We start from the raw sequence: 27,633 nt of genomic DNA, 5'->3' as shown, positions 1-27,633 counted from the left end.
GCTTGCACTAGGTACTGTAAGAGTCAAATCTGCCAACATAACAGGGCAAGAAACAGTGCTGCTAACATTTAAATAAAAATGACGTTTGCTAACGAATAAGGTTTTGCTTGTTTATTTTTCTATCCCATCTGCATCAGTGCAATCAATGTTACAAAATGTAGTTTTTTTTTTAATAGAAATAATAATGGCAGGTTGAACCAACAAGAAGGTTTTAGTTTATCAATCATAATAATCTTCTTGACAAGATAAATCGTCAAACAACTTTGATCTGAATAATTTTGAACTTTACTGACGAACAGTTAAAGATTATTTTCTCTAACTCGAGATTATTCTGTAACATAGTTTCAAAAGGTAATATGTGCTCGCGATTCGTTGAAGGAATCAATTTGAAAACTGACGAACCTTTTCATTCCGTGACTGTACATAATTATACAGATAGTATAATAAATAAGTAATTAATAATCTCTTCCATTGTACAAGTGTATGGATATAATATAATATTGGTGTAGTTTTTGTATTTAAAAACTGCTTTTAAAAAAATACCAAGGTAAACTTTCATTTAAAACATTATGTCAAAAAAGAACACTTTAGTGTCTTAAATAATTTAGCAAACGTTTGTTTCTCAAAAATATAAATCAAGATCTTCGACCATATCGATCTTGTACATAAAGTCTAAAATTAAATGGAAGAGTTCCCTAGAAACATACCGCCGCCTGATCGACCACAATGACCATCTCTTCACGGAGGATCAGCCATCAGGAGCACTTGACGGCGTGAAAATGTCTTTAAATACAGCATTAATTCTAGTGAGGTCTTGCTCGGTGAGGTTACAGCAACATTTTCACAAATTCTGAAAAATCAAAATAGATTGATCAGCTATGTAAACGTCAGTCAACAAGGGGTTAAAAAAATATATTGCGAAGTCCTAAAAATACAGATAATCTTTACCTCTCAATCAGAGAATACCTACTTGCCCACATTATTATCCCTGCCCTTAACAGTCTATAGCAGGATTATTGTCCGGGACGAGTAAAAGAGCTTCTTACGAGAAGGGCCTGTTTCTTCAATGATTGACCCTGACAATCTGATTGAACCTACTGTCAGAAAAATAAACTAAACCGAGTCTCTCTGACCACTCCCCAATAATTCTAAAGCACAAGAACTTTTTTTAAAAGGCAATTTTCATTCTGGTCTTGCTAGTATTGCCATACAAAATCTATGGGAGAGTCTCGTTTCGACAGTTTTAAAAAGTACGTCAATCGATTGGTGGTGGCAAATGCCCTATTTAAAAAAATGCATTTCCCGACTTACCTTCGTAATCGATCCGGCCGTCGTGGTCGATGTCGCCGAGCGCGAGCACTTGGTTGAGCTGCGCGTCGGTGACCGGCTCGCCGATCATCTCTAGCGCGGACCGGAGCTCGTCCCGCGTTATGTACCCGTTGTCGTCCCGGTCGAACACTCTGCAATTTGGAAATGGGACTGTTTAATGAACCAGAAATGAAGAGTTCCGCAGGAGAACCAAAGTGACCGACATAGCTCGTAGAATTGCTAAAATCAAGTGGCAGTGGGCGGGGCACATAGCTCGTAGAGACGATGGCCGTTGGGGCAGAAAAGTTCTCGATTGGCGACCACAGGCTGGAAGACGTAGCGTGGGCAGGCCTCCTACTAGGTGGACCGACGATCTGGTAAAGGTCGCGGGAAGAACCTGGATGCGGGCAGCGCAGGACCGTTCATTGTGGAAAACCTTGGGGGAGGCCTTTGTCCAGTAATGGGCGTCATTTGGCTGAAACGAACGAACGAACGAACTGTTTAATGCCAATAATAAAGAGATGAGGACATAGGCATTCGGCATTCTCAGCTTCTGAGCCAGAAGGGGACGGAAATCAGTTTTTTTTCATGTGAATCCCCTGCACTTGCTGTTAGCGCGACAATTACGAAATAAGGCAGAAACCCTTTGCGACCTGCGGACATCACGTATCAACATGGAAAGAGAAAAGAGTCCTCTAAGTAAAAACTAGAGAAACTTCTTTCAAAAAATGCTACGAACTCTACAACTTCTACGGTGCTACGACGCTACGAGACCGTAGTAGCTCTGAAATTTAGCTTCAAAATAAAACTCCATAATAGTTTAGGTTTTTTCAATGTAATTTGCAATAAATCAGGTCCTTACTCTTAGACACTTAATTATAGACAAAAACATAAAGCAGCAGCACATAAGGCAGCTACTCTAATGCTACTTTTCCTGCTGGCACCATCACCACGATAAGAGAAAAGAGTCAAATGGTATATCTCAGAATATCAAAGAGCTAAAAGCTACAACTTCTACGCTGCTACGACGCTACGAAACCGTAAGGACTTGGCTCTCAAAAATTGAGCTCCAAGATAGAGTTCAGGTTTTTTCACAGTAGCTATATTAGTCAATTCAATGGGTAGTTTAGGTAAAATATTTTTTCACTAAAGGTTTGCAGTAAATAAAAAATATTCTTACTTAAACGCTGCAAGTAAGTCCCGAGTAATCTCCTCCTCGGAGTCCCCCCCACTCGTGGTGACGTCCATGCCTTGTATCGCTTGTATCTTCGTCACCCATTGCATGAAATCATTCTCGTCTATTAGACCATTACCTGAAACAACAAAAAAAGTAACTTAAAAAATTATTTTTCTGATAAACATCGCTCAGGAAAGTTCACGAATATTTTCGAAGAATGCAATTCTTCAGAAACGAAGCTTCTATTCAACCTCATTTCTTTTATGGAGCAAAAAGTTCCAACTCACTATAGTAGTACGTCTTCATCGCGTGCTTCGCAGCCATAGAAATGTAGAAAAACGAATCGAAGGAAAACAAACGCGGTTGGTTTGGTATCGTTTGTCTGCAAAATGACTTTTATTTCTTCATTTTGTGCGTCTGCCGGTAACATTATTGCCGCTGCGATCAACAAAAGTATTATAAGTAATGTGTAACAAAATTTAATGCGACAATCACCGAAAGGGCTCCGTCGTTAAATCTTAATTAACGCAATGGTTGGGGTCATTAAAGTCATGACGTCAACCCTCGCTCGCTTACGGTTAGCTTTCAGTTAATTATACCGGCGATTATCAATATTTACTCGTGAAGCGTTATTTACTAAGTTTATTAAGACAATGTTGTAGGTTTACTTCTATTTATTAACCGCATTAATTACTTATGGGCACGTTTACCCAAAATTAACGACAGTTCTTAATAATAAGTAAGATTGATCGCTATCGATTGCTTTAGAAAGAAAGAAACATTTATTGCCATGGACATTACAAAAGACAAAAGATGTAAATAAAAAAAAGCAAATAAGACAGAGGTGACATAAAACATACAATGGAAGAGAAAGTAAACTGAGCAGTGCCACCCTGTCGCACAGCGATGCCCATCGCACATAAAAGTAAGTCAGTACCTACCTAAAGTAAAAACAATTGGTCAAAAATCATTACATCAACATGCAATCACCTCAACATAAAATTCAAATTAGAAATTAATTTAAAATTAAAATCCATTGGGAAAATTCAATGTTTTTGATAACTAAATAGATTACTGTCACTGCTGTGTTATTTACTGTTAATATTAAGAAACTATATTTTTTTATTTTATCGATAGAACTATCGACCTCCTTTCGCAGTCACCTATCGATAGTTATGCAACACTGGTGCTAACCTCATTACGTGCCTAGAGCTCGGATCAGATCGCCGATTAGCAGCGATGGTAGATAGGAGTTGACAGCCACCACCACCACCTTCTTATCATACCCATTGTCAAAGTTGAAAGTCATCACAGCCCTACAGCGTAATGTAATTACGGTGTCGACATTTCGCCAAAAAATCGCCCATGAATAAAATGTCACTTGCTAGTGAAAATCCGTTCAGTGGTCCAAAGAATAGATACCAGTTCTTGTTATAAACAAACACACTAACTTTACTTCTTAATAATATCAATCTAAGATTGTTAATTGAAGTTCATAACGATTAATAGCTGTAACTGTAACTTCATAATTTTGTTTGATTATCGTCGTAAGGGAATATTCATTCATGAAACAAATACCTACATAAATAAAGTAAGTTTTTTTCGGTAGTCTTAGTTAAATTAAAGGTAACATTAAAATGAGGATACTTTATTTATGTTTTTAAAAGTTAGTGTAGGTAATCCGGTAATCTTTAGAGATTAGTAGGAACTTTCAAAACTGTCACAAGGCAAATATAAATTAATCCCAATAATTAACACTAAATCAATGATTACTTCGAAGACGTACGAAAATGTAAGCAATATGTTGTTTGGTGCTGGCACTATAATCGTAACCTTGCACGGCCGAGGTCGCCGGAAGCGCGCGCGCCCTACGCCGCCCGCCCGCCCTACGCCGCACGCCATTTTACAATAACCCCACTGTAATTCAGCATGTATAAATTAACCGTCCGATCGACTGATTAACGTTAACTTATGTTTTAACATTCAAGTAACGTGATATTTAGTTTTTGTGCTTTTTAAAAGTTATAAATAAATACAGTTAAAACGGATTCGGAATGCGATAACATATTTCATAGGTCAAATACATAAGTTTTCATACAGCTGAAAGTCTAGCCTGTGACTTTCAACTGTATAATAAACACATTACCACTCCTTTGCGTCGCGCAGTCGGGTAAAAAATAGTTCTATTCACGCATGGAGCATGTTTTAGCTATTTTTATTGCATTGAAATTAAGGATTTGACAAAATACAGGGTGGAAACGTTAAGTGATCTCACTCGATTATTTCTAAACTATACAAGATATCGAAAAACTGATTACTGATTCTGAAAGTGCTTCACAAGCTCTTTTAAACGGTACCAATAATAGGTTACAGAATAAACTGGATCTATCCGAAAATTAAATTTTTCCAGCTTCCATACATTTAGTAAAACCACATAATATTAAAAACTATACAACATATTCAAAAACTGGTTACTGATCCTGAAAGTGCTTCACGAGCTCTATCCAACGGTACCAATAATAGGTTACAAAATAAACTGGATCCATTCGAAAATTCAATGTTTCCAGCTTCCATACATTTAGTACAGCCACAGTCATGGCACTCATGTCTTGTTAATATTATAGCAAGTAAAGCCTAAAATCAATGTTTTCCAAGAATAATTTTAAATAAGATTGCAATTTACGAGTTCATTTTAAGTGTTTATTATTTAATAAAAAAAAAATATACTTCTATTATTGTTTGGCTGGCATACATGTAGTATGGAGGCTGAAAACATTAAATTTTCGGATAGATCCAGTTAATTCTGTAACCTAATATTGGTACCGTTGGTTAGAGCTCGTGAAGCACTTTCAGGATCAGTAACCTGTTTTTCGATATCTTGTATAGTTAAGAAATAATCGAATGAGATCACGTCTTATCGTTTCCACCCTGTATATACCAATAGGACCGCAGTATTACATCACTTAAAAGTAAAATTGCTAAATGAAATAAGTTTGTATAATTAGTTAATAATACCTCTCGCATGAATCAGCACTAGCAAGTTTAAAAGTTTTCACACTAAATTAAAATTGTGACAAACACTCGTAGCAATTGCTGTTTGTGTTCCAATTCCACGAGTGGTGGCCTATATAACTGAATATAATGGCTTCAAAGGCCAAACTTAATATCGAATACTAGGAGAGATAATTTTAAACAATCGCGTATCACCTGTCTATAAAATCTTTGAAAGTCTAACATTGCGCCATTACTCCTCCGTGCCAACAACAATACGGATACGGCTTAAGTAAACGTAAACAAGATAATTTTAGCGGGTTGACGACTCACTGGCCTGCTGTATCATCTGTTCCTACTGACAGAGGCAAAACTTTCCTCTATAGAAGATCGCGTCGTGATTTTCAATAACAAAAACACGTGCTCATTTTTGGCAAGAATTCAAATCAAAGCAAAGAATGAGTGGCAAAACTTATTCCTGCAGTAAGGACACAATTTATTTTTATAATGCTATTTTGACCGGGGTATTGCATGTTGTACGATGGCTGGCTACACGATTGACCCGCTTGAAGGAATTCCACGGCAGCGGTGACATTCAGCTTCAACTATTCCTGTGACCTTCACCTTATCCCTTGAACTTCCGTCGAGTTTACCACAGATTATCTCCGGCCGTATGCAATTCTATTTACAGATACAAACTTTATTCCCTTTAGGGCTGATTTTTCAATCGTCGGATAACTTTTAACTAAAGAATAAATTTGACACATTGGCAGTTTCAGTATGAGAAACATGTCAAAATGACAATTTTATTCTTCGGTTAAAAGTTATCCGACGATTGAAAAATCGGCCCTTAATTAATGATTTGTTATAATTTGAACCTTGTCCAAATGAAGCTAGCCGCATGTTATTTTATTAATTTATTTAATAAAGACACTGCAGATTAACAATGTCTGTTTTGTAATTCTTGACTGTCAATACTCTAATCTGTAAAAGTATATAATATATTAGGTAGGTATCACTAATAACCGCTTCGCGTGCCAACTAATTAAATCAATGCAATAAATTTTAAAGAAAATGAATACCTACTAATCATTTCAAGATGCTAAAAATATTTTGATAAGATATTCATCATTATAAATGAAACGTTAATTTCAACACATTTTTGCTAACATTTGCTACAGACAGACACGATTGTTTTTATCCACTTGGTGATCATCATCATCATCATCATCATTTCAGCCACTCAGCCACAGGACGTCTACTGCTGAACATAAGCCTCAATAATTTTCAGATTGGCTTGTTGATTAATTGATTGGTGATATGATTCCTTTGTTTTGGTTTTTTTAGTGTAGATATTAACGTCACTTTGGCGGAATTCATTGGGGAGTAGACTGGGTTATAATATCCCAGTGGAAAGCGCAGCGTAGGACCTCCACCCATAAGGTGGACAGACAACCTCATAAAGGTAGCAGTAAGGCGCTGGATACAGTTCGCTACTAACGGGTCATTATGGAAATCATTGGGGGAGGCCTTTGTTCAGCAGTGGAAGCTGATGATGATGATGAATATTCCAGAACTGGCCTTAAAAAATAAGAAGAAGAAGACAATATAAAGTGAAAAGAAGATCAACGAGTTTCTTCTACTTACCAGTTTTACTGGCATCCTTGATGAGTTCCGATATGAGGTCGTCGCTGACCTCGATGCCGAGGTTCCGCAGCATGAACTGCAGCTCAGCTGGCGTCACGTGACCGTCGCTGTCGCGGTCCAGCAGACCGAATGCTGTTCGGAGGTCTGGAAACAAATGTACAAATAATTTAATAAATGCCAAACATAGCATACTTTATTGTGATTGTTTCGAACTACAAGACTCACTCATCACGCGAGAACTCAGAAGTAAAACAAAGACAATAAAAAAGTACTGCGTAAGAAAAGATCTAGGCATATTTTCAAATCAACCCTATCTGGAATCAAAACTGGGAATGGGAAACTCCCACATTCAGGTGCTTCATTATCAACAGCCCGTTACAGTCCACTGCTGGACTGGATGAGCCTCCTCTATTCAACATTCAAGATGAATGAGTACTTAGGGGGTTTCTATCAGGATAATCAAATTTGTATAATTTATTCATCAAGCGGATAAAGACTTTAAGAGGCACTATAATTTGTAGGGTTTATTTTTTGCTATAGTTATTTTTACTTATAAATGGTAAAATATTTTCATACCTTATTCCTTTTGGATGTTACCAAACAATCATAATACTTTACCGCACCACTAAGGCATATTACATGCTCTAATATTAACACCTTTGCTGCGGCAGTAACTTTCTAATACTTTCCATTCCTTCGGTACAAGGTCAGTAAACCTGGTATTAAAACTTACATTGTGGCGGCACAAGGCTTAAAGACCTTGTAATATTTAAGATATATTAATTTTATTTTTGACTTCATGTTAATAGATATTGTGTTTTTTTTCTTTGAATATTAATAATAATGCATTTATTGACATACACCTGAAGGCGTTCGTGAATAACTTGTTTAGTATAAAAATTATAGCTATATTCAAAATACAAGGCTAATGCACCCTGTGCCGCACTGAAGTAGGGAAGTCTGGTGGGTATTCTAGGGATGTGAAATACAAATATCGATAGTTTAAACAAAGTAACAAACAAAGATGTTTTAATAATTTAGTCTAAATATTTTACAAATAAGACATACGTGCATAAATACATAAATAAGCTATATTTAAAGAAAACATATTATTTAATAACATTTAGTTACAATTTCAAATGTTTGTCACGAAAAATATTATTTAAATTAGCAATAAATCGTGTAGAAAATTAAATTATAATCAATTTGCAGTTTTGATTTTGTTTGTTTCTCTTGACGCCATGTCGACATGTGCGTTTCTTACGAATGCGAGGCAACACTGGCTGCACGAAGCTAGCGTGGGGTGCGGTACTAGGTGCGCAGGGTACAAGGTGCTTCGACCTGGTTTCGCATTGTGAAGACATTTTATTACTTCCGTGCGGTACCAGGTCTAAAAACCTGGTATTAAGGTAGGTACATCATTGGATTCTATTTTAAGAATACATCACAGATATATATTCATCACTTTTCTACACCGGACCCAATTGAAGTTATGCCTTTCGTACGACAAGGAAGTCTATAATTTTCTTAGCCGCACGGTAAGCGAGACGTACACAAGGTCTATAGACCTGGTTTCGCACTCAACGTGTTAATGCATACCTACCTGCGTGAAGAAAATGTAGGTTGGTAAAGTAATGAATCATCATTTTCAATATGCCACAATGTAAATAAACTTTCAAAACAATCCTTGTCTATTTGCTACGCCTAAGATTACTCACAGAAATCATTGTTCTTCACATTAGCCATTTCTCTGACGCTGCGATAATTTCACTAAACTTGAAAACAACGTCTCATTTTAAACTTATCAGCGCCGTATCTACGACAGGTGATTTAGTGAAAATGCCTGCTCGTCAGCGGTTCGGCACCATATAAGCGCGAGCACGGCAATATTGACAAAAGATTACGTGCATCATCATGCCTTTCTTATCGTGCTCTCGGCTTTACATCTCCGTTGTTAATAAATTTTCGATACGGCCTTATCTGTTGCAGGAAAATAATATTTCCAAGACTGTCACTGAAACGACGCTTGAAACTGGTCTCAAATTCAAGTACAGATCAATTAGCTTAAATCCATTCTTGAACTTAGGTTCAGAAGAAAGAGGTGTCGTTTTATAAAACGAACATTTGTCTTACATCCCCCACGCTTCTGCTGTTAATGAGTTTTCAATCTAATCTATTTGGGAAATTTCATAAATGTTGTCTTATTTTCAAAGATAAAAGTGGTAAGGCAATAATATCAGTACCACTTTATTGCGTATGAAAATAAATGTAGAGTCTTTTATGCTACATTATCTCTGGTGTCAGACTACTTACACCACGATGGTGGTGATAAATCTCTTTGAACGGGTAGAAACATTTAATTTGCTAGTCCATACAGTTTTCTATATTGCAGTTATTGAATTGAGAACCCCAGTATACAAATATTTACCACTATAATTATTATGTCTCGCACCTACTGTCTACTCCAGTTCCAATATTATGCCATAGAATTGACGAAGGTGCCTATCAAAAGAAATTATTATCTAAATGGGACGAATTTAAAAAAAGTAACAAAAAATGTACCTACTTCACAATAACGCTTCAAATTCAACAACTCTACGTTTTATAAATTCATTCACAGATGTACGCGTTTCACGTTATATCGTCGAATTATTTGCGAACTTTTTCCTGGAATCTGGATTTTTGCGAATGGACTCTTCCTATTTCCTTGGTTTAATTCCTCTGCTAAACGGTGCCAAACGATCCAACAACTATTAACATTTCAAAGCGTTTTAGAACTTGTACGTGTCGGTTTTAAATTCTGTAATAAATACCACATTCACACCTGTCCAACACAACATGATTTATTTAGTACAACGTTGTTACAAGATGACTAAGGAATTCCCCCGACTACGAATAAACAGTGTTATTTTTGCATAAAATATGAGACTTTACAGTATATTTGGACTATTGTTAACTAATTTAAATATGCACACAGTTTCGATATTTTTAGTATTTGTGTGTTAAAATAACATCTTTACTTTAGTTCTGGATGTAATAAGTATTTTATAATATTTAAATGGTTCCGTATGCGTAAGTTATTAAAATACCTACCTAATCATAAAGCTGCATTATTGTTATGGCTATACTTTTCAACCTTTTGTTTTTACTTATAGTAATGCATTTTCTCCACTTCAATTTCATCGAGACTTGGAAAGCAAGATTAAGTAATCTTTATTTAATTTCCGAATTTAGTTATTTTGATTTTTTGTAAACACATTCCATCTTTGTATGAATACATGAATAAAGCTTTATTTTTTAAATAAGCATGGTGCACAAATTAATCCAGTTAGTGGAAAGGAACTCTGAAACACAAGTAGGTAAAAGGAAGTCCCGTCTTTTATTCAACCTCATATTTAAAGTAAGCAGCCTGTATGTGCATAATATGCGGTAAAGATTTACCAAATAATGGGTCATGTACTCGTATGTAAGGTAAATTATAAATGTAGGTGTTTATTTAACATTTAATTAACACCTTGTCTGACTAATTATACCGAATTTTATTAACTAGTCCTTACCCGCGGCTCTCCTGCTTATTTTAAAATAAAAATACAACTGGAATATTTGTGATGGTGAGAACAATACCTACAAAAATATATATTTATTTAAGATAGGTGAAACACAGGGGAAAAGTCCTGAAAATGCAAATAAAATCCTGAAAATTATTCTACCTTACAAAATGGTACCCAATGTATGGCCACTTTAAATAAATTTTGCGATAATGATGCGAAGAGTGGGGAATGTTTGTGTCTGTCTTTAATGTTATTATCGTGTATCATATTTTACTATGTGATATGAAGTTCACAGAGCTGTGACATCGTCCACGGCCATTACCGCTCGCCTTGCAGTGCAGTGGTGCCAAGTACATACATTAGTTTCCCTATTAATTACTTGATTTGGCGGCGGCACCAAGGATTCTAAATATTAGAACTTCATTTGTTTTTTACAAAAGACAAAAGACGATAAATAAATATAGGTACAGCGTGCAATTAGAGAATTCAGTTATCTAAATTCAGCTGGGGATATCCCCGCTGATTTTATTTTATCGTTGAGACAAGGTTGACCTATTTTACAAAAAATATCTGTAAAGTAGATAATGGTTATTTTTCAGTTAGATTACAACTGGACAACTTGTTATGTAAAGTTTTTATTATCTTTGTTCATTGTATTTTTTGTGTCAATAGATTTTCTGTTTCTTTCAATAAAGTATTATTGTCGACTCCCAATCCTGACCAAATTAATTTCAGATTCCATTTACCTACTCGTTGTAATTTATTATCTCTCTAATTAGTATTTTCCGAGTCAGTAAAGTTATGTAAGACGTAATTTCATTCTTATTAATTTAACAAAAGACTGAATGGCCCTGTATCTTGGTTAGAACTTGGAAAATAAATTAATTTCCGTCGTGGTTCGAAGATTGTTTACATACTTACGTAGTGTGTGCTTTAGTTAATGACACCGTTAGATGTGATACGCCTTATCACGATAATAATAATATCAGCTAATAAGTACGAGATCGTGTGTCTAATAAACTTGTTAACAATGTCAACAAACAGATAACAATTATAGTGTTTTCTCATCATAAGTCACAACAATGAGACTTGTAGTCTTAATTAAGTATCAATTGGATAGTTGTAGTGTAGGTATACCTACCTATAGACTGCTTTATTTATTAACGAATATTGGGATGAAATAACTTGTTTTTTGTGGTAACAGAACTAACACAACATTCATTGATAGAGTAATTGATGTGATTACGAAAAACATACGATTACTTGGTTAAATAAACCATATTTGGCTATTACTGAAAGAATGGACATAATACTGATATAAAAATAGGTAATAAGATTACACTGAGAACTGTATTATTTTATTTTTTTTGTTCGCCAGTTAGTGGCTTTACATTTTAATATTTTATTCAGAACAACAAATTAAAGTACAGGTAATTTACAAACTTAAAAACTATACTATATACAAAAAATTATTTTATTAATCACGTATCTCTACTAACTTTAATCTAAGTATCTCTAATCTAAGTATCTCTACTAACTTTTACTTTTTATGCTCTATACAGGGTGTTAGGTAAATGGGTATATGAGCCGACACTAGCCCATGTTAACTTGGACATATAAATGGCAATGCCAGATTTTGTATGGAAAGTGGCGTCTTTTTTTTTTCGCGCGGCCATCGACCTACCTTTGTTTTTTTATTACAAAATAGTGTAATAAACCAAACTTACTATGGCATGTATACCTCTAAACTCAGTCTGAACTGAGTTACGAGCATTAGAAGTTTGATTTGTAAGAACTATTTCTTAGTCCAAACAAATAAAGAAATTTTGACTTTGACTTTGACTTTGATTATTTTCATACTAGATTTGCTTTTTGTGCGCAAGTTTTGTAAGAAATTGCAACAAAATATTGCGCTATTTTTTTATTGCGCTGATTCTGCTCCATACTTATGTCTGGAGCCTTTAATGGATGATATTGTTTGTTTACACATACAATCTCACTATTTTGTTGCAATTTCTTACAAAACTGCGCGCAAAAAGCAAATCTAGTATGAAAATCATCAAACTTCTAATGCTCGTAACTCAGTTTAGACTGAGTTTAGAGGTATACATGTCATAGTAAGTTTGGTTTATTACACTATTTTGTAATCAAAAAACAAAGTTTGGTCGATGGCCGCGCGAAAAAAAAAAGACGCCAATTTCCGGCATTGTCTTTTGATATCATCATTTTAATTTTTTAAATTTTCATACAAAATAAATTTTATAAAATCTGATTTGTATGAAAATTAAAATAATTAAAATGAAGATATCAATTTCTGACTTCACCATACCATTTATATGCCCATGTTAACATGGGTTAGTGTCGGCTCATATACCTACCCATTTACCTAACACCCTGTATACTATATACAAAAAAATATTTTATTAATCACGTAAATATCTAAGTATCTCTACTAACTTTTACTTTTTATACTCGTAATTAGTTTGCACTTATTTCTAAAGGTCCACATAGAATTAAATAATTGTGGATGTGTATAAAGTGCATGTTTTCCAAAATAAAAGAAAATCTTTATTGTTAGGTACGAGTAACTAGGTAGATATAAGAGCAATTGAGTGTTTACTTTCATCCATTATACGCCACGTTTCTTGTCAATCTTACTGAAATGTTACACGGTCGTTATTCGACACCTTTATGCTTTCGCCCTTTAGCTATTGCGATCGCATTAATGTGTTCATAGAAATGACAATGGCATCAAAGTTTTCATGAGCAAACAATGCCGTCCTACGGCGCGACTCACGCCCACTTTCAGGTGTAAATTACTGCGTAGGCAGACCGTTTTCACACTATCGGTCATTCAATACGCACAGTTACGAGTATTTACGCGATAACTGTAATACAGTGTGGGCGTTTAAGTATAAATTATTTGATAATTTCAACTTTATTTACGAGTACCTACTTCCTCGCGAAAATTTATCAGTGAAGACGCTAGAGATAATTGGCTGAGCGTGGCTCGTGCCATACATTTTTATATCACTTTTATTCAAATAAAAGTCATAAACTCGAAAATTTAAAAGAGATCCTAGCCTTCGACAATTATTGGATTCAGAGGTTAAAAATGTGAAGCTGTAAATATCCACTGGCAGCTAAACGTTTTGATGAAAATTGTGATTTATTTTTGTAAATATTTACTTACTGTTGAGCATTGCCTCACTGGGGGCGGGCACCGTGGGCCGCTCGTCCACTGGCGACTGCTTCTTCTTGCTTTTCTTCTCATCCTCCTGCTGCAACAAAGCACCACTGTTATCCGACATGCACTCTATTTTTCCAACACTGTAATCGTCAACTCCGCGCAATACGGCAATGGCGGCAACAAAACATAGTCAACTAATATTATAGAAAATATTGATACTGATTTTATATCAATTCGCCAACCTTATCATCTTGTCATGAGTTTTATCGGACTATTGTCTGATCAATAAAGCGCACTTATCTAAAAGTATTCAATAACAAGTAATACAGTTCGAAAACTGTATAAAAACTGTTTCAAGTCGAAAACAGGAGTTTTAACTTTTGCAGTTAATTAATTAGTTAGTTTATAGTAGTTCCACCTAACAAACTTATTTATTTAACATCGCGGGATAATAGTCTCGATGTTTTGAAATATTCGCATTTTCAGTCCTTCGCAAAAACAAATTCACAAAACAAAGTCGATCGATAGCAGCGTTGCTAGGCGTCCCGATTTTTTAATCAAATTTAAATGTCCCGCGCGGGACAGGCTCGGTCCCGCTTTTCGGAGAGAAACACTCACTTCACCAGACTATTGTTTGAAACGCCATATTATTGTAAATAATACAACTATTTAATTTTTTTTTTTTTTTTTTTTTTTATTCTAAATTTTAGGGAGGGTTTCTTCTGAAAGAAGATGGCACCCTCATAGAACTCACACATGATCAACACTATAATCTAACTTACATTATGACGTCGTCTTATCGCTATTTTTACAAGAGAGTACAGTTTTAATGCATTATCGGAAAGCGGGTTAGCTAGAATACTATTACAAATACCAATCTCATTTACATAGTTAATTTCATGAAAGAATTGTACTCTCTCAGGCTCGTTCCTGACACACTCCATCATGATGTGATGCGCGTCCTCTATGACGTTACATTCGTCACACATAGGCGATGGTGTTTTTTTCATAAGAAATCCAAAACTGTTTAAGGGTATATGTCCGGAACGAAGTCTAAGAGCCAAGACAATATCATCCCTGCCCATACCCGTGCCAACAAACCAAGGACATCTGCACAGGACAGGTTGAATTGTTCTGTACCAGATGCCCTTAGAGAGTGACCAACTTTTTTAATTTCGATATTTTTTCTTTTTTTATTCTAAATACGAATTTAATGATAGAGTAAATCTGTACCTCTAGCATGAACAACTTTCGTCTTCGAATCGTTTGCGTATCCGATAAAATTCGATACTCAACCTTCAAATTAAACGATAACGTGACAATTTTGATTCTCAAAATAAGTTTCGTGCAACCATTTCTTACACTAAGTTCACTTTACGACACGTCCACAACGGTGCTGTTGTAGTTTTCGTACTAAATCTTTTGATGGCGATTTGAACTCGAAAGATTTTCGTGCTAGCCATACTGATTTAAAATATTATTTTTTTGTTAAAATACATTTTCTATGGCTACTTTTGCTATCTATTGTCACGTAAACGTAATTTTAAGTCAAATAAAAAGATAAATATTTGAAAACCTTTGATTATATACGTTTTTTTACTATGTCCCGCTTTTGACGGAAGAATCCCGCTATTTTCACTCAAAAAGTACCAAAGTCCCGACTTGGCGAAAAAAAAAACTGGCAACGCTGATCGATAGTGATTTATGGAATACTTTTTTACCTACCTATGTTAATACAAAATTGCATAATAGGCAAAATGCATAACTTTACGTTACGATATTATTAACATTCCTTATGCAAAAACTTTACAACAGCTATTATTATCCGATTTGCATAGTAGTAAAAAGTTTAGGTAGAGAAATTTCAGACGGTTGCGTTTTGGGTTGGTTGCACTTTAACAGCGTCTAATTATTCCCAGTTGTGGTAGAAATGAGCCTCGTTAAAATAATTTGTCTTGTTGGTTTGTCTTAAGTTAGGTATAAAATAAAACGTTACCGACAAAAACAAATATTTAGTGAAAAAAGTTAAGAACAATAAAATAGTTCTGAAAAATTTTATGTTTAAACCTGCACTGCACTTAGAGCTTTCTGCATGACAAGTTGACTGGCGAAGAATTCTTAGAGTATTAAGTCCACCTTTTGTGTATCTCTATTCAGCTGCTATAAAATGTATTGACACTTACCTTAAGTACCTACTAAGTTATGTCATTGTCTATAATAATTGAATTCCAATTAATTGAATCGAGCTTTCATGATTAATCTATTAATTGCTAGGTTGCTCATGGAAAGTTTCAGGTTTTAGTTAATCTGATGAGGCAGTTTAGGCACTCTTTACGTGTGAAACTAATATTTGCCTAGACCTAGGCCTAGACTCCACGGGACCATTTTGGTCACGTGTGACAGGCGACGGTCATCGAAATGTCAAATACTTAACCTACGTCTTCTAGGACTGATAAAGGGCATAGTAAAGTAACTTATTAAATCAAAGTCAGAATACAATTTTCACTGAAAAAGCTATCATCTACTAACTCTTTTTGCATATTTTTTACATTAAAATCTTAGAATTATCTAGATGCTCTAATAGGCACGTCTTAGTTACTTAGTTACAAACCGTAAAATATGCAATGTTAAAAATGTTTTTCAGTGTAACAATATTATGCTTGATGAAGCTTTTTGTATCGACCAGTCATACATCATAGTCAATCACAGTCACTGTAAGAAAACCTACCTACATTCTTTGTACGAAAATATTCTTACATTTTGTGTAAGAATTACTCGTAAATAATTAGCTCATTTTATTTCTTGACAACTGAACAACACGAATATTCCCGATATACCTAATAAAATATAACACTAGGTATGTTTTGATAGAGGAGATCTATGTTGACCTTGCAAAAATAATTGGCAGAATGATCAATACAGATCCACGTTATTTCGTGGAATTCCGGCTGGAAAATTGTTGCACACGTGACGATTGTTCCGAGGAAAATGTTTTATGTCGAATAATATGAAATACAGGGNTTGGTTTTACGAAGGTAATACGATAGAGAATAATACAAAGTAATAAAAACCACCAGTTATAGGGGCATTTTTTGGAGAAATTTACCAAATAACCAAAAAAACACGAATTTTTAAGCAGATTTTTTTCCAAAATTATCATTTTTTATTATTTGTTGGCCTTTTTTGTGTATTTTATGTATTTTTTTAGTATTGCCTGCTATTTAGCATTATTACTGTTTTTATTTTATCAGGATATACCGCTTAGTTTAAAAGTTATTACGTTTTCTTTACAATAAGTAATTGGAAGAAAAAAAATTCTATAAAAAATTTAAAAAAAATCTCAAAAAATTTTTGACCTCTTTTTTGTCGGTAAAAATAGGTCTAGTTTCATCTATTTTCATATGTACACTTTAACGTGACTCACACTGTATATAATAAATTAATAGCTACGTGATATTGACGAGACGATATTTTATTTATTTATTTATCAAGCCGGACGGTATGAAGAATTACTCGTAGTTCTCCAACGATCGATCTTTTGTAGGTATAATAATATGGTGTTTATGTAAGGTATGTTTAGCTTTATATGTTGTCGTCTGTACATCGATACGATTATATTGTTACTTTTTGGCACTTAAATACTAACACGTTACCCCTACCTATATCAAAGTCTGAGAAAGCATGTGGTTTAGATTAGATACCTAATTATATCAAATAATCTGTTTTGCAATTTTAGAGTGGCAATAAAGGGCCCGATGCCAAATCCTCTAACGCATCGGAATTCGTTGACTAACCAACCAATGATTCAAGGTTGGATGATTTCATAACGTTATAGTTTAACGACATAAAACTTTAACTCTATAGGCAAGTGGCTAGATTTGCTTAAAAACAACTACTCAAATCGGAAATAATCACAGTTCACGAGAGTTACCATGATTACCTAGTAAGGTTATCTTGTCAATTGAAGATAGATAGGTAATTTCAATTAATGTAAGAAAGGATATTGAAATACAGATAGTATATTTTGTAGATTCTGTTGCCGATTTCACAGCAGACAGCACACCAGACTACATTTTTGTTGCAATGTAGAGCTAACTATTACAATATTTACAATCATATAGAATGCCGCAATTTGTCGGAACAAAATCATTACAAAGACGACATCGCAAATTAGTCACCCGAGTCAGATAAACGTTCCAAATGCGACCAAACATGTAATGATGGCGGTGTGACTATGTGACCGTGTGAAGTTCGCGTAGAAATAGCATGTGCGACGCTTGGCACGCCGTCAAGCGCGCGTGGTCGCTCTTGCTTTGTGAAAAAATATGACATCCCGAACGCAAGGTAAATAAACCGTAGCGTGATATATCGCCGGCATAAAGACCGTGTACACAGCCATCTTCAAAGACACCCCCTAAATCAGCCGACTTAATTGTTAAACAAACACTCCCAACGCAAAACAAACCGCCGTTAGAGGCATTCTAAAACTGGCATCTACAAGCGTTATTGGTTTTCTGTCCGCTACATGAGACTTCAGTTTAATCGCTTACATAATTTTATTTCAGTGTTTATTCCTCGTGAGTAGTTATCGGACTCATTTATACAAGTTGCTTTATTAAGTGCATAATGAAACTGAAATGCATTTACATTAAACTTACCCTGCCAGTATTATTACCTCGAAGCATAAAGGTGCTCTTACCCGGGTAATTTTTGAACATTATAATTTCTCGGCGGCGATTATAGATCAATCTGGAGTAATTACAATAAATTGCGGCCACAGCTCTGCTAATATTGTTTCAACTTTCCATACACGTATTTCTCGATTGCTGAATATGCAAACATAGGAAACTTTTGGAATTTTTCTTTCAATTTTAGTTTGACTCTACCTACTTACTTTACACTTACTTCTAAAAATGTCTCATGTCAGTGTCTAAAAAGAACTCTTTATTTTCTTTGTTTTGGTCTGTGGTTGTATTTTTGAACAATCTGCGCTACTCCTCCTACTACAAAATTTTCCAGGATGTTGATCTTCAAGTTTGTAGTATGTAGATTAAACTCTACATAATTTATCTTTTGTAAGTACACGATAATCGATAAAAAGTTGATTTTTATCAACTGTTACACGTGTCTACCTGATTTCCGTTCATTCATGTGGTCCTAATAACTTTCGGGTACTGAAAGGCTTAAAGTTAAGATTAGATCTGATTCTAAATTGTAGTTACACAATAAATTGCTCAAATGACCAGAACAAGGTCGTTTTTGTGACTGTATTCGGTTATTGTCCGCAATACTCGTGTTCCGTATACAAAACAGTTTTTTTGACAATCTTGGGAAACTGTTTTTCAACTTAGCTAAAGTTAAATAGCTTCGAGTGGGTACTGAGAGGTACTTAGTTAAATCTTATTACTGTTTAACCCTTCTTTTGTACTCGTACATTTTAAACTAACTCCTACCTTTGTTTACCATCAAGTCTCTCTGTGTTACAGTTGCAAATATCACAAACAAATGTTAGCATTTCAATTTTCAGCAATGAATAGGCAAATTGAGGAGGATAGTGTAATTGAATTTATAAACCCGTGCAAAGCCCGAGCCCGACACTGCAATTCTGTGTGACATTCTATTACGTTGATAACCCAAATGGACAGTGGATGTAGGTACTTTGATACGAAATTAAGTATTCTATTTAAATATTAGTCTAAAAATCTACCTTTTCTCATATCATAAACTATGATATATACCAGTAGAACTATTCCACCATATAAGTATCCACATAAGTATTACCATCCATATTTTGTTTTCAGTACTCAAATCGAATCATTTTTTTCATTAAACTAGTATACCTACTACTAGAAATTGAAAGTTTTATTCGCTCAAAATGCTTATAACAATAATTGGTAATACATTTCAAATATTAAGTACCTTTATAATGTATCGATAGAACCAAAATGATATCCTCTCAGCTTGGAAAGGGAAAACCCAGGATTGGGGGAGCGCTCCAGGCAATTTTTAGAACATTTCATAGGTGGTAGTAAATAATATTTATTTTATTATTAAAATTGAATATTTTGATATTGATAAAATTGAATATATCTTTCGATTCAAATACCGAATATTTTTCAATCGATAATAATTATCGAGAATTGTTAATAATATTCAATTAAAAGTTGTTCAATCCCTAGTCATGCATAGACTAAGACGGTAACCATGGAGATAGTTAGTTTGGTAAGTCACGTGTTAAATGTCAAGAGTGGAAAGTAAACATAGGATTCATGTTATTTATTTACGTGCAAAATGTAAGTAAGTAAATCATAAAAGTGGAACGCCGAGCTATTTCCAAAACCCGTCCAATATTATAATACAATTTGGCTGCGACAACTACAATACAGAACATCTCCCAAATCGATGTGCATAAAATAATATAATACAATACTAGTAAGTAAGAGGTTATGATAACAATATTGCTATCAATAAGTTTATAGAATTGGTCCGCCAGGAATAATTGTTCTTACATAAAGATTTGTGTCATTTAGAACCTAGAAAGTATTATTTCGGCACTGTTGATCTAACGGCGAACAATGTATGGAGAACGAACATTGTCCTTTAAGCGGAGTGACCAACAAAACGCGCGGAATGCAGAATGTTTCGAATTACATAGTTGCGAGTGTTCACATACGTCCGCCGTTTACGCGGCGCTGTCAAACGAACGCGGCCTTTGAAGGATTCCGGGCGTGCTCGCCGTTTGACTCCTGTGTAGGGCACTGTTGTCCCTTTGAGCTATGTACGAGCAAATTACATATTACGATTTTGTTATCAGATTTTAGAATCTACATACACTACGAAAAATCATTGCTATTGGTTTGAAAGCTCTGATTTGAATTGGCTACACATAATATGGAAACATGGACCCAAACTTCTAAAGAACGATTGATTTAAACCAATACCCTAAAAACCAATTCGTTTTCTATTTATTACTGTTAAGATTTTAAATTGCTTTGAAATAAATAGTCAATTTAATTAGTGAATAGGTATTGTAGTCACAGGTTCCTATTGCTATATGAAATCTATGAAATAGTCGCATCAAAAGCATGTCGTTATCTATCTTAACGTTTACTAAATTACTACGTCTACAGTTACAAATAGTTAATACTTAAAGTATGCTTGTGGTATGCTAATGGATGAAGTAAAGTTAGTATTTACTAAGTTATTAAAATATGATGAAGTTGCTCACCTTTCTTCTACTCCTCGACGTAGTAGCCATTCCCTGGAAAATGAGAAAATATGGTGTGAAGGCAGTAGTCAAACATATTTACAAAATAATATACATCTTTTTAGTTCAATGACATAGGTATACCAACTTATCTTTCATAAATAATTTGTGATAACATTTGCATACTAAACAAATGTTGATAATTAGTTTAGTGATTGTCTTGGGAACAAACATTTACTTTCTCTAAACTAACTTTAAATCAGTTTTGGGAAAAGCCATTGCATGGTTCAACAAGTCCCACCAGCATTGATGCTGGAAAACAAATATTTGAAACATTTTTCAACAATGTTTTATACAATGAATCTATACTAATATTATAAATGCGAAAGTAACTCTGTCTGTCTGTCTGTCCTGCTTTCACGCCTAAACCACTGAACCGATTTTGATGAAAGGCATAGAGATAGTTTGAGTCCTGGGAAAGGACATAGAATAGTTCTTATCCCGGTTTTTGAAACAGGGACGCGCGCGATAAAGTTTTTCTGTGACAGACAAAATTAAACGCGGGTGAAGCCGCGGGCGGAAAGCTAGTTTCTTATAAATCCAATAATTTAACGTGTCAAGTTCATTAATAACTCGTCAAGCATTTAATTAATAAATGAAATGACATGTTTTAATAATGGTGTTTGATTGAACATTAATTATTACTTGAGATCAAAAGTTAACTTAAACTTTCTCTTCGTAGCTCTGCTACGAAAGTGCTACGGCGTAGTCACTTGCTTAGTACCTACGCGTTTAAGAACACGTAAAGCTTGTCGTAGCGCGTGAACTATGGGTAGAAATGAAAATCAGGATCAGGGTACTCAAACTGGGGTAACAGAGCCCTAGGGGGTTCGTCAAAAGATTTACCAAAAATCGATTCAATTTTCTGCTACAAGAATCCAGCCTAAGTAATAAACGTTCTAACAAACATTTTTTAATAATTAAGAAGTTCGCAGTGTTCTTGGTTTAAGGTTTGAAAAATCCTGTATCAGATTTATATCACTGTATTCTGTGCGTTCTGTGTCTTTCATGCTTCATGGAAAAGTGATCGTTTTGACTCTGTGACTTCGTAGGTACGCGTGGATCCCGTTTTACCCCGTTGAATTACCCCGCGGTTGAGTTTCGTAAAATTCGTTCCAGCACTAACGTTCTAAAAGGAACCCCATGCAAAATTAAAGAAAGAAAGAAAGAAAAAAAAATATCTTTCTTTCTTTCTTTCTTTCAAATTAATTTGAGTGAGACTCCTAGCACTTGTAGTTTCTGAGATTTCGTGATGAGTGAGTCAGACAATCGGTGACCTTTCGCTTTTATAAATCTAGATTACCTACTGTTTTATTGAACTTAAATAGGTAATAGTATAACATAATTTTGATATGTCTTCGTGCTTTTGGCAGCATTATCGCTGAGTCTACTCACACTAGCGTGAGTGTATTATAATATTCTGGCTTTTCCACTTGTACTGACCTCTGACTAATTTTGGTGCAAGACAGGAAACATTAATCAAAGCCCTGTCACTTTGCTACCTAGTACTTATCGATTCTCTAGCTTGCTCATCTAATTGCAAAGAAATAGAAAAGGGTGCTATGTATGTAATTGTATGAACACAAGAGAATCCCCGTAATTTGTGATCTTTCTAAGTTTTCTCGTATGATATTTATTTCTATAAATATTCATAGCTAAAGTACTTAATGTGCAAAGTAATACATATAAAGTAAACAACAAAGTTAATAAGCCCTACTAAAAGCCTTGCCAGTAACAACTATCATAGGTTTTTATGAATATTATGTACCTACTTCGTTACGAACCAAAATAATGTTAGCAGATAGACGTTCAGTTTTGAAAATTGGCTTTTTTCCAATATGAAGTGTGAAGTAAAATATTTTAAATGCTCTACATAACGGCCTTTAACGGCCCTTTGATGTAACACTAGGTATATTAACGTCCACCAATAAAATTCGGTAAAATGTGCTGCGGTTAATTATTGGGCATCAGCTCGTACGTTTAATGATACTCAAATTATAAATTCCTGTAATGGAAAAGTATTGTTTTTAAAATGCTCACATTAGCGTTAATTGGATAGAAAAACTATTGACGTATGGTTTAACGTTACCTAACATAATCACGGTAAGTAAACAGTATAAACTTACGTAGCGTCGTAACCGAAGTAACCCGACACGTAGCACCCCAACCATGCGAACCCACTGACACCGCGAGTTCATCTCCAGAACGGGGATTCTCGCAACGTGACCGTGTTTTTGATCCAGGACAGGTTACAATCAGAAATAGCAGAAGCACTGGTGCGTTTACGATTGTGTTCCCTATCTTCTATTTATAATACGAACCGAGCCGGGTGTGCTACCGTGACTTTGTTGCTTGACGACGGTGCAAGCTACAACAGTACTGGCATTGCTCATGTTCAGTTTTACAAATACGTTAAATTCTTTTTGTGTGTGTACCGGCACGCGTTGGATTGTATTCAACGCGCCAAACCTACACATTTCAGCGGCTATCGCCCCACTGACTAACAATCATAGATCGATGTATGAACGTGGTATTTGTCAGTCGTTTAGTAGGTAAGTCAAACAATCACTCAAATTGATGAGCCGACAAATTCAGAACCTTAATAACTTGAAAAGTATTTTTTAGGTCTTATTAACTACGACCGTACTTTTGGGTTTTTTTAGTCGAGTAATTTGGACTGAATTTAGTTCCATAAAAAAGTTCTGTTTGAGTCATAACACGACGACGCAAAAGTTGTGATTGATAAAACGTTTATTGCGTGAAGCAAATAACGCGACCTCAACTTATGAAATTACCGTCAATCTTATTGGTTTATTCAAATCAAATTAAAAATATTTATTTAGTTTAGACCAATATTTTGGCACATAAGCTTGATGATGCACTAGTAGTGTCCTTTGTAACAGTTGACTTGACAATATGAAACTTGATTAATGCTTTGTATTACAATTATTTTTTAAATGATCACAACAAAAGTACTTTTATGTGGTTACTTGGTTAGATTTTGTAGCAGCGAGCTGAAACTTATTTGAAATTCGTGTTGTAAGCAGAACGAAGTTACATCTCCCGGCCCACCTGTTCGAATAATCCAATGTTTGGGTTCGTGATTCTAATCGGAATTGACAACTTATGAATTTGAAACAAATTGCAAGGTTCCTTGGGTTGTTATTCTGTTTTTCCTCAGAATGGAGGCGGCACTCGTCGCGTGCCGGCGATCGATGCGGTCAACCCTTAGGAATGGTCCAACCTTGCACTCGGGCAATGATTTGGTTCAATGGAATTTCGACTCTACATACAGAATATGAGATCTATTCTAAATCATTCATCTTCAATCTTCATCATTTTTCATATGAGATGCTCTTCTTAGTACTGCGAAGCGTAGGAAGCGCTCAGTTCTCGGTACATGTCATTATTACGACCTACTTGTTATTTTTCATAAGTGCGTCTAATCGCGTGAGTCACCGCAGTTTTTGTGAGATGTCGGAGCGCAATGTGCCGGCTCATTATCCTATCGACAAAAACAAAGACGACACTAGCCGTAAGTCCCTAATGAACTAACTAGCAATGAAATTACCGGTCCACTAAGGCTACGTGACGCTCCGGAATACCTAATTTGAACTCGTCTCCAAACTTTAAGCAGCTCATAATACAATGCACGAAATTCGCTTTTTGCTCTATTGTAACGAAGTTTATTATTACTAATTGAAATATTCCATGAGTAATGAAATGAAAGTTGCTTTTTTTTAAGCTTTGCACATTCCAACGGTTCTAGTATGGATTTTATTCATGGACAGAGAATAAATAGCTGATAAAAAATAACATTGAACTTAAGCATTTAGGATACTTAAGATTTTTTGAATTTCTTTAACATAAAACAAAACAATTTTCTAGTACAAATTCATATTTAAATTCAAACTGTTAATTGCATGTCACATTAAAATGTATAGTGGTGTTACAATAGAGATACAGGTAGGCATGTGATGCCGGCAAAACATCAGAGATAGGGTTAGTTACAAAAACAATAATAGAGTTCAAATTGGTCCTTGTCTAGAATGTGGTGAAACAAACAATACTCGTAGTAGAGTCTGCTCTTAAGCGCTGCGCTCAGGGTTTACCTACAAAACCTAATTAGATAGCAGTCTGTTTAGCGCAGATTCAGCAACTCTCTTGGTTGTATAAGCATTAGTCGCAAACTAAGAACTTCGCTCTTTTAAACATCCCTGTTTAGTAAACTGTTGAGGCAAACCGTGCGAATGTTTTCGATGTATGTACCATAGCCGGCGCTTATCGAATTATCATTGTTACAAAATAAATGTTGATATTTTACGACTTCATTTTGTGAATGAGAAATAAGAATAAGTGTAGAAAAATGATCATATGAATTTGTGTAAGCATTTTCTCTTTTAATGAGCACCTAAGAACAATTCCGTTTAAAGTGTCTCTACATTAAAATGACAAAACTTGTTACACAAACAAACAAAAAGAAAGACTTTTTTAATAAACAGCTGACAAATAGAGCTGGAATAATGATATTTTTTTCCTATTAGGAAACTATCGCCAGCACTCTGTTTTGTTTACTTTAAGAACTGTTTTAATTAAAAAACCTGTTTCTCGTTATTGTATCAATGAAGCAGTTCGGAATTGCTTTTCAATGTAATATTAAAGCTCGTCTACACTAGTAAACATTACTTCTATAACCGCACTTTTTATGAATCAGTGATTTTTTGCACTAAAGTTAAATAAGCCTTATTTTTAAAAATAGTAAACATATTATTTAAAACACACTTCACACAAAGCCGCAGTTAACAGCACAATTAAAAGCATTGAAATTGGATTCACAGTTTAAAAATAGCTTTGATAATGAAGTTAATCTATCTTTGATGTACTTTTACCGTTTTTAATTTTCATTCAGTTTACGTGAAAAGTTAACATTTCAAACTTTCAAGTAACTAAAGTTTGTTGTATGTTACTAATTACCATTCAAATGTGCTGTTACCAGCGAAAGGAAAACGTTATTTTCGAAAAACGTGGTTAAGATTTGAACAGAAACTCCTGTTACCTATTGCAAAATAATCCACAATCATGGCACAATACTAATTCACTTCACATACACCAAAATCATATCACTTTTCCAATTTTCACTCAATCCAAAGGAGTACCTACCTACTTACCTACCTAATCATCTATCGGATGTAAACATGTCAATTACTAGGAGCACGCGGAATGCATATCAAGGCATACAGAAATAACTTGTATGTAACGTATGGGATGCCAAACATTTGGTGATAATGATGGTGATGGTATGTGACAACTCTAAAGTTTGGTACTAACAATTTGAAATTGTAGAGTCAAGCAAGTTCTGAACAGAGTTTGACTGTGAGAATTGAGTTAGGTAAAAGATAATGGTGGGTACCTATGAGGGTGCTGGTAGCGAAGGGCGAGGGTTGCGGTTCCAAGGCTCGGGGTCGCAAGGGCCGGAGGACTCGTGGTGGCCGGCGTGCGGAGCCGGCGGGAGTGCGAAGCTGCACCGGTAAGTCGCGCGTCGGGCAAACGTTTAATGCGCGGGTATTTCGGTATATCACACCCATCGGACAAATCGCGACCGTGCGACCCGGCCTCAACGAGCACTCTAATAATAAACTTGTTTATATTTTTTATTCTCTCCGTGACTTTTTATTCCGATTCCCTACCTCCTGCTAACTAACGGCCGAAGGCCTCGCTCGACGACCTCGAGAGCCACGTGCTCCTCTAAATAGACCGCGCGACGACACGACAGTGGAGTTTTATCATCGATAATTGAGGATTTATCGAGAGCGTGCAGCGTGAATCGGCGCCAAAATGTGGTTTTGGGATGAGTGGTATTTTGCGGGGGCGGCTGCGGCGGCTGTGGCGGCGGCGGCGGCGGCGGGCGTACGTACCGTGATGGTGTCGGAGAGGGCGCTGCAGAAGGCGCCGAAGCCGGTGTGGTGCGCGGGCTGCGGGCTGGGCGGCGGGGAGCCGCCGGCGCGGTCCATGGCGCGCGCGCGCGGTTCGCGGCGGGCNCCCACCGTGCGGCGTCGGGAGCACTGCCGCTTGCCGCAACGACTCGCGCCCTCGCGTTACATAAACTCGCTCCTTGCCCGCTGCCCGCTCCCACCTGTCTGTTGTCGCTACGTTCTGGCATCAACGCATGCAACCCACAACAATAACACACTAAATAATTATAGAAACACTATTTTTAAGCGCACCCAACGTTTTCAGTACGACTAATTTGTACTACTTTGTCTTAACATAGATTGATTGATATGATGCACGATGGCGGTTAAATAATGACTTAATCAGTTTTATCTTTTTACCCGACTGCGGAACGCTCTGTTTGGCGAGCTAACATAAGAGGTGTCATTAGATTCTGGTTTTAATAAGTAAATGACAGTCATATTATGATAAGTAAGTGTGTAATACATAGAAACAATTTAATATAAATGCGCAAAAAAACATATTTAATATAGGAGGAAATAAACTAATT

The 27,633-nt window shown here is 35.5% G+C and overlaps 1 protein-coding gene across 8 annotated transcripts; it reads right to left on the bottom strand.

The window, feature by feature from the left end:
• Positions 1–424: 424 nt before the first annotated feature.
• Positions 425–27,163, bottom strand: Eip63F-1 (Ecdysone-induced protein 63F 1). Of its 8 annotated transcripts, none has more exons than XM_028306986.1 (7): positions 27,047–27,163; positions 21,093–21,125; positions 13,868–13,952; positions 7,124–7,267; positions 2,489–2,621; positions 1,312–1,460; positions 425–850 (listed from the first exon to the last, which is right to left on the bottom strand). In XM_028306986.1, exons 1-7 carry the CDS (start codon positions 27,140–27,142, stop codon positions 828–830), a joined length of 663 nt encoding a protein of 220 aa, XP_028162787.1. In that variant the 5' UTR covers positions 27,143–27,163; the 3' UTR covers positions 425–827. The 8 variants fall into 8 exon arrangements, with proteins under 8 accessions (XP_028162787.1, XP_028162833.1, XP_028162842.1 ...); XM_028307032.1 differs by lacking the exon at positions 27,047–27,163 and adding an exon at positions 26,542–26,749 and having other exon boundaries at positions 13,868–13,955; XM_028307041.1 differs by lacking the exon at positions 27,047–27,163 and adding an exon at positions 26,542–26,749.
• Positions 27,164–27,633: the final 470 nt, after the last annotated feature.

Source organism: Ostrinia furnacalis, unplaced genomic scaffold (assembly GCF_004193835.3).
Source record: "Ostrinia furnacalis isolate ACB-3 unplaced genomic scaffold, ASM419383v2 OfSCF0194, whole genome shotgun sequence".
Classification (NCBI taxonomy): Eukaryota; Metazoa; Arthropoda; class Insecta; order Lepidoptera; family Crambidae; genus Ostrinia; species Ostrinia furnacalis.
Note: the sequence above shows the minus strand (reverse complement) of the source record. Positions and strands in the feature narration are given on the sequence as shown.

Bases quoted from the DNA above. Each gene is read 5' to 3' on its own strand.
- Eip63F-1 (XM_028306986.1), bottom strand. From the start codon at position 27,142: ATGGACCGCGCCGGCGGCTCCCCGCCGCCCAGCCCGCAGCCCGCGCAC. The intron at 7,268-13,867 runs GTAAGTAAATAT...ATTTGTTTCCAG, and splicing joins CAGTGAGGCAATGCTCAACA to ACCTCCGAACAGCATTCGGT. The intron at 851-1,311 runs GTAAGTCGGGAA...TTGATTTTTCAG, and splicing joins CGGCCGGATCGATTACGAAG to AATTTGTGAAAATGTTGCTG.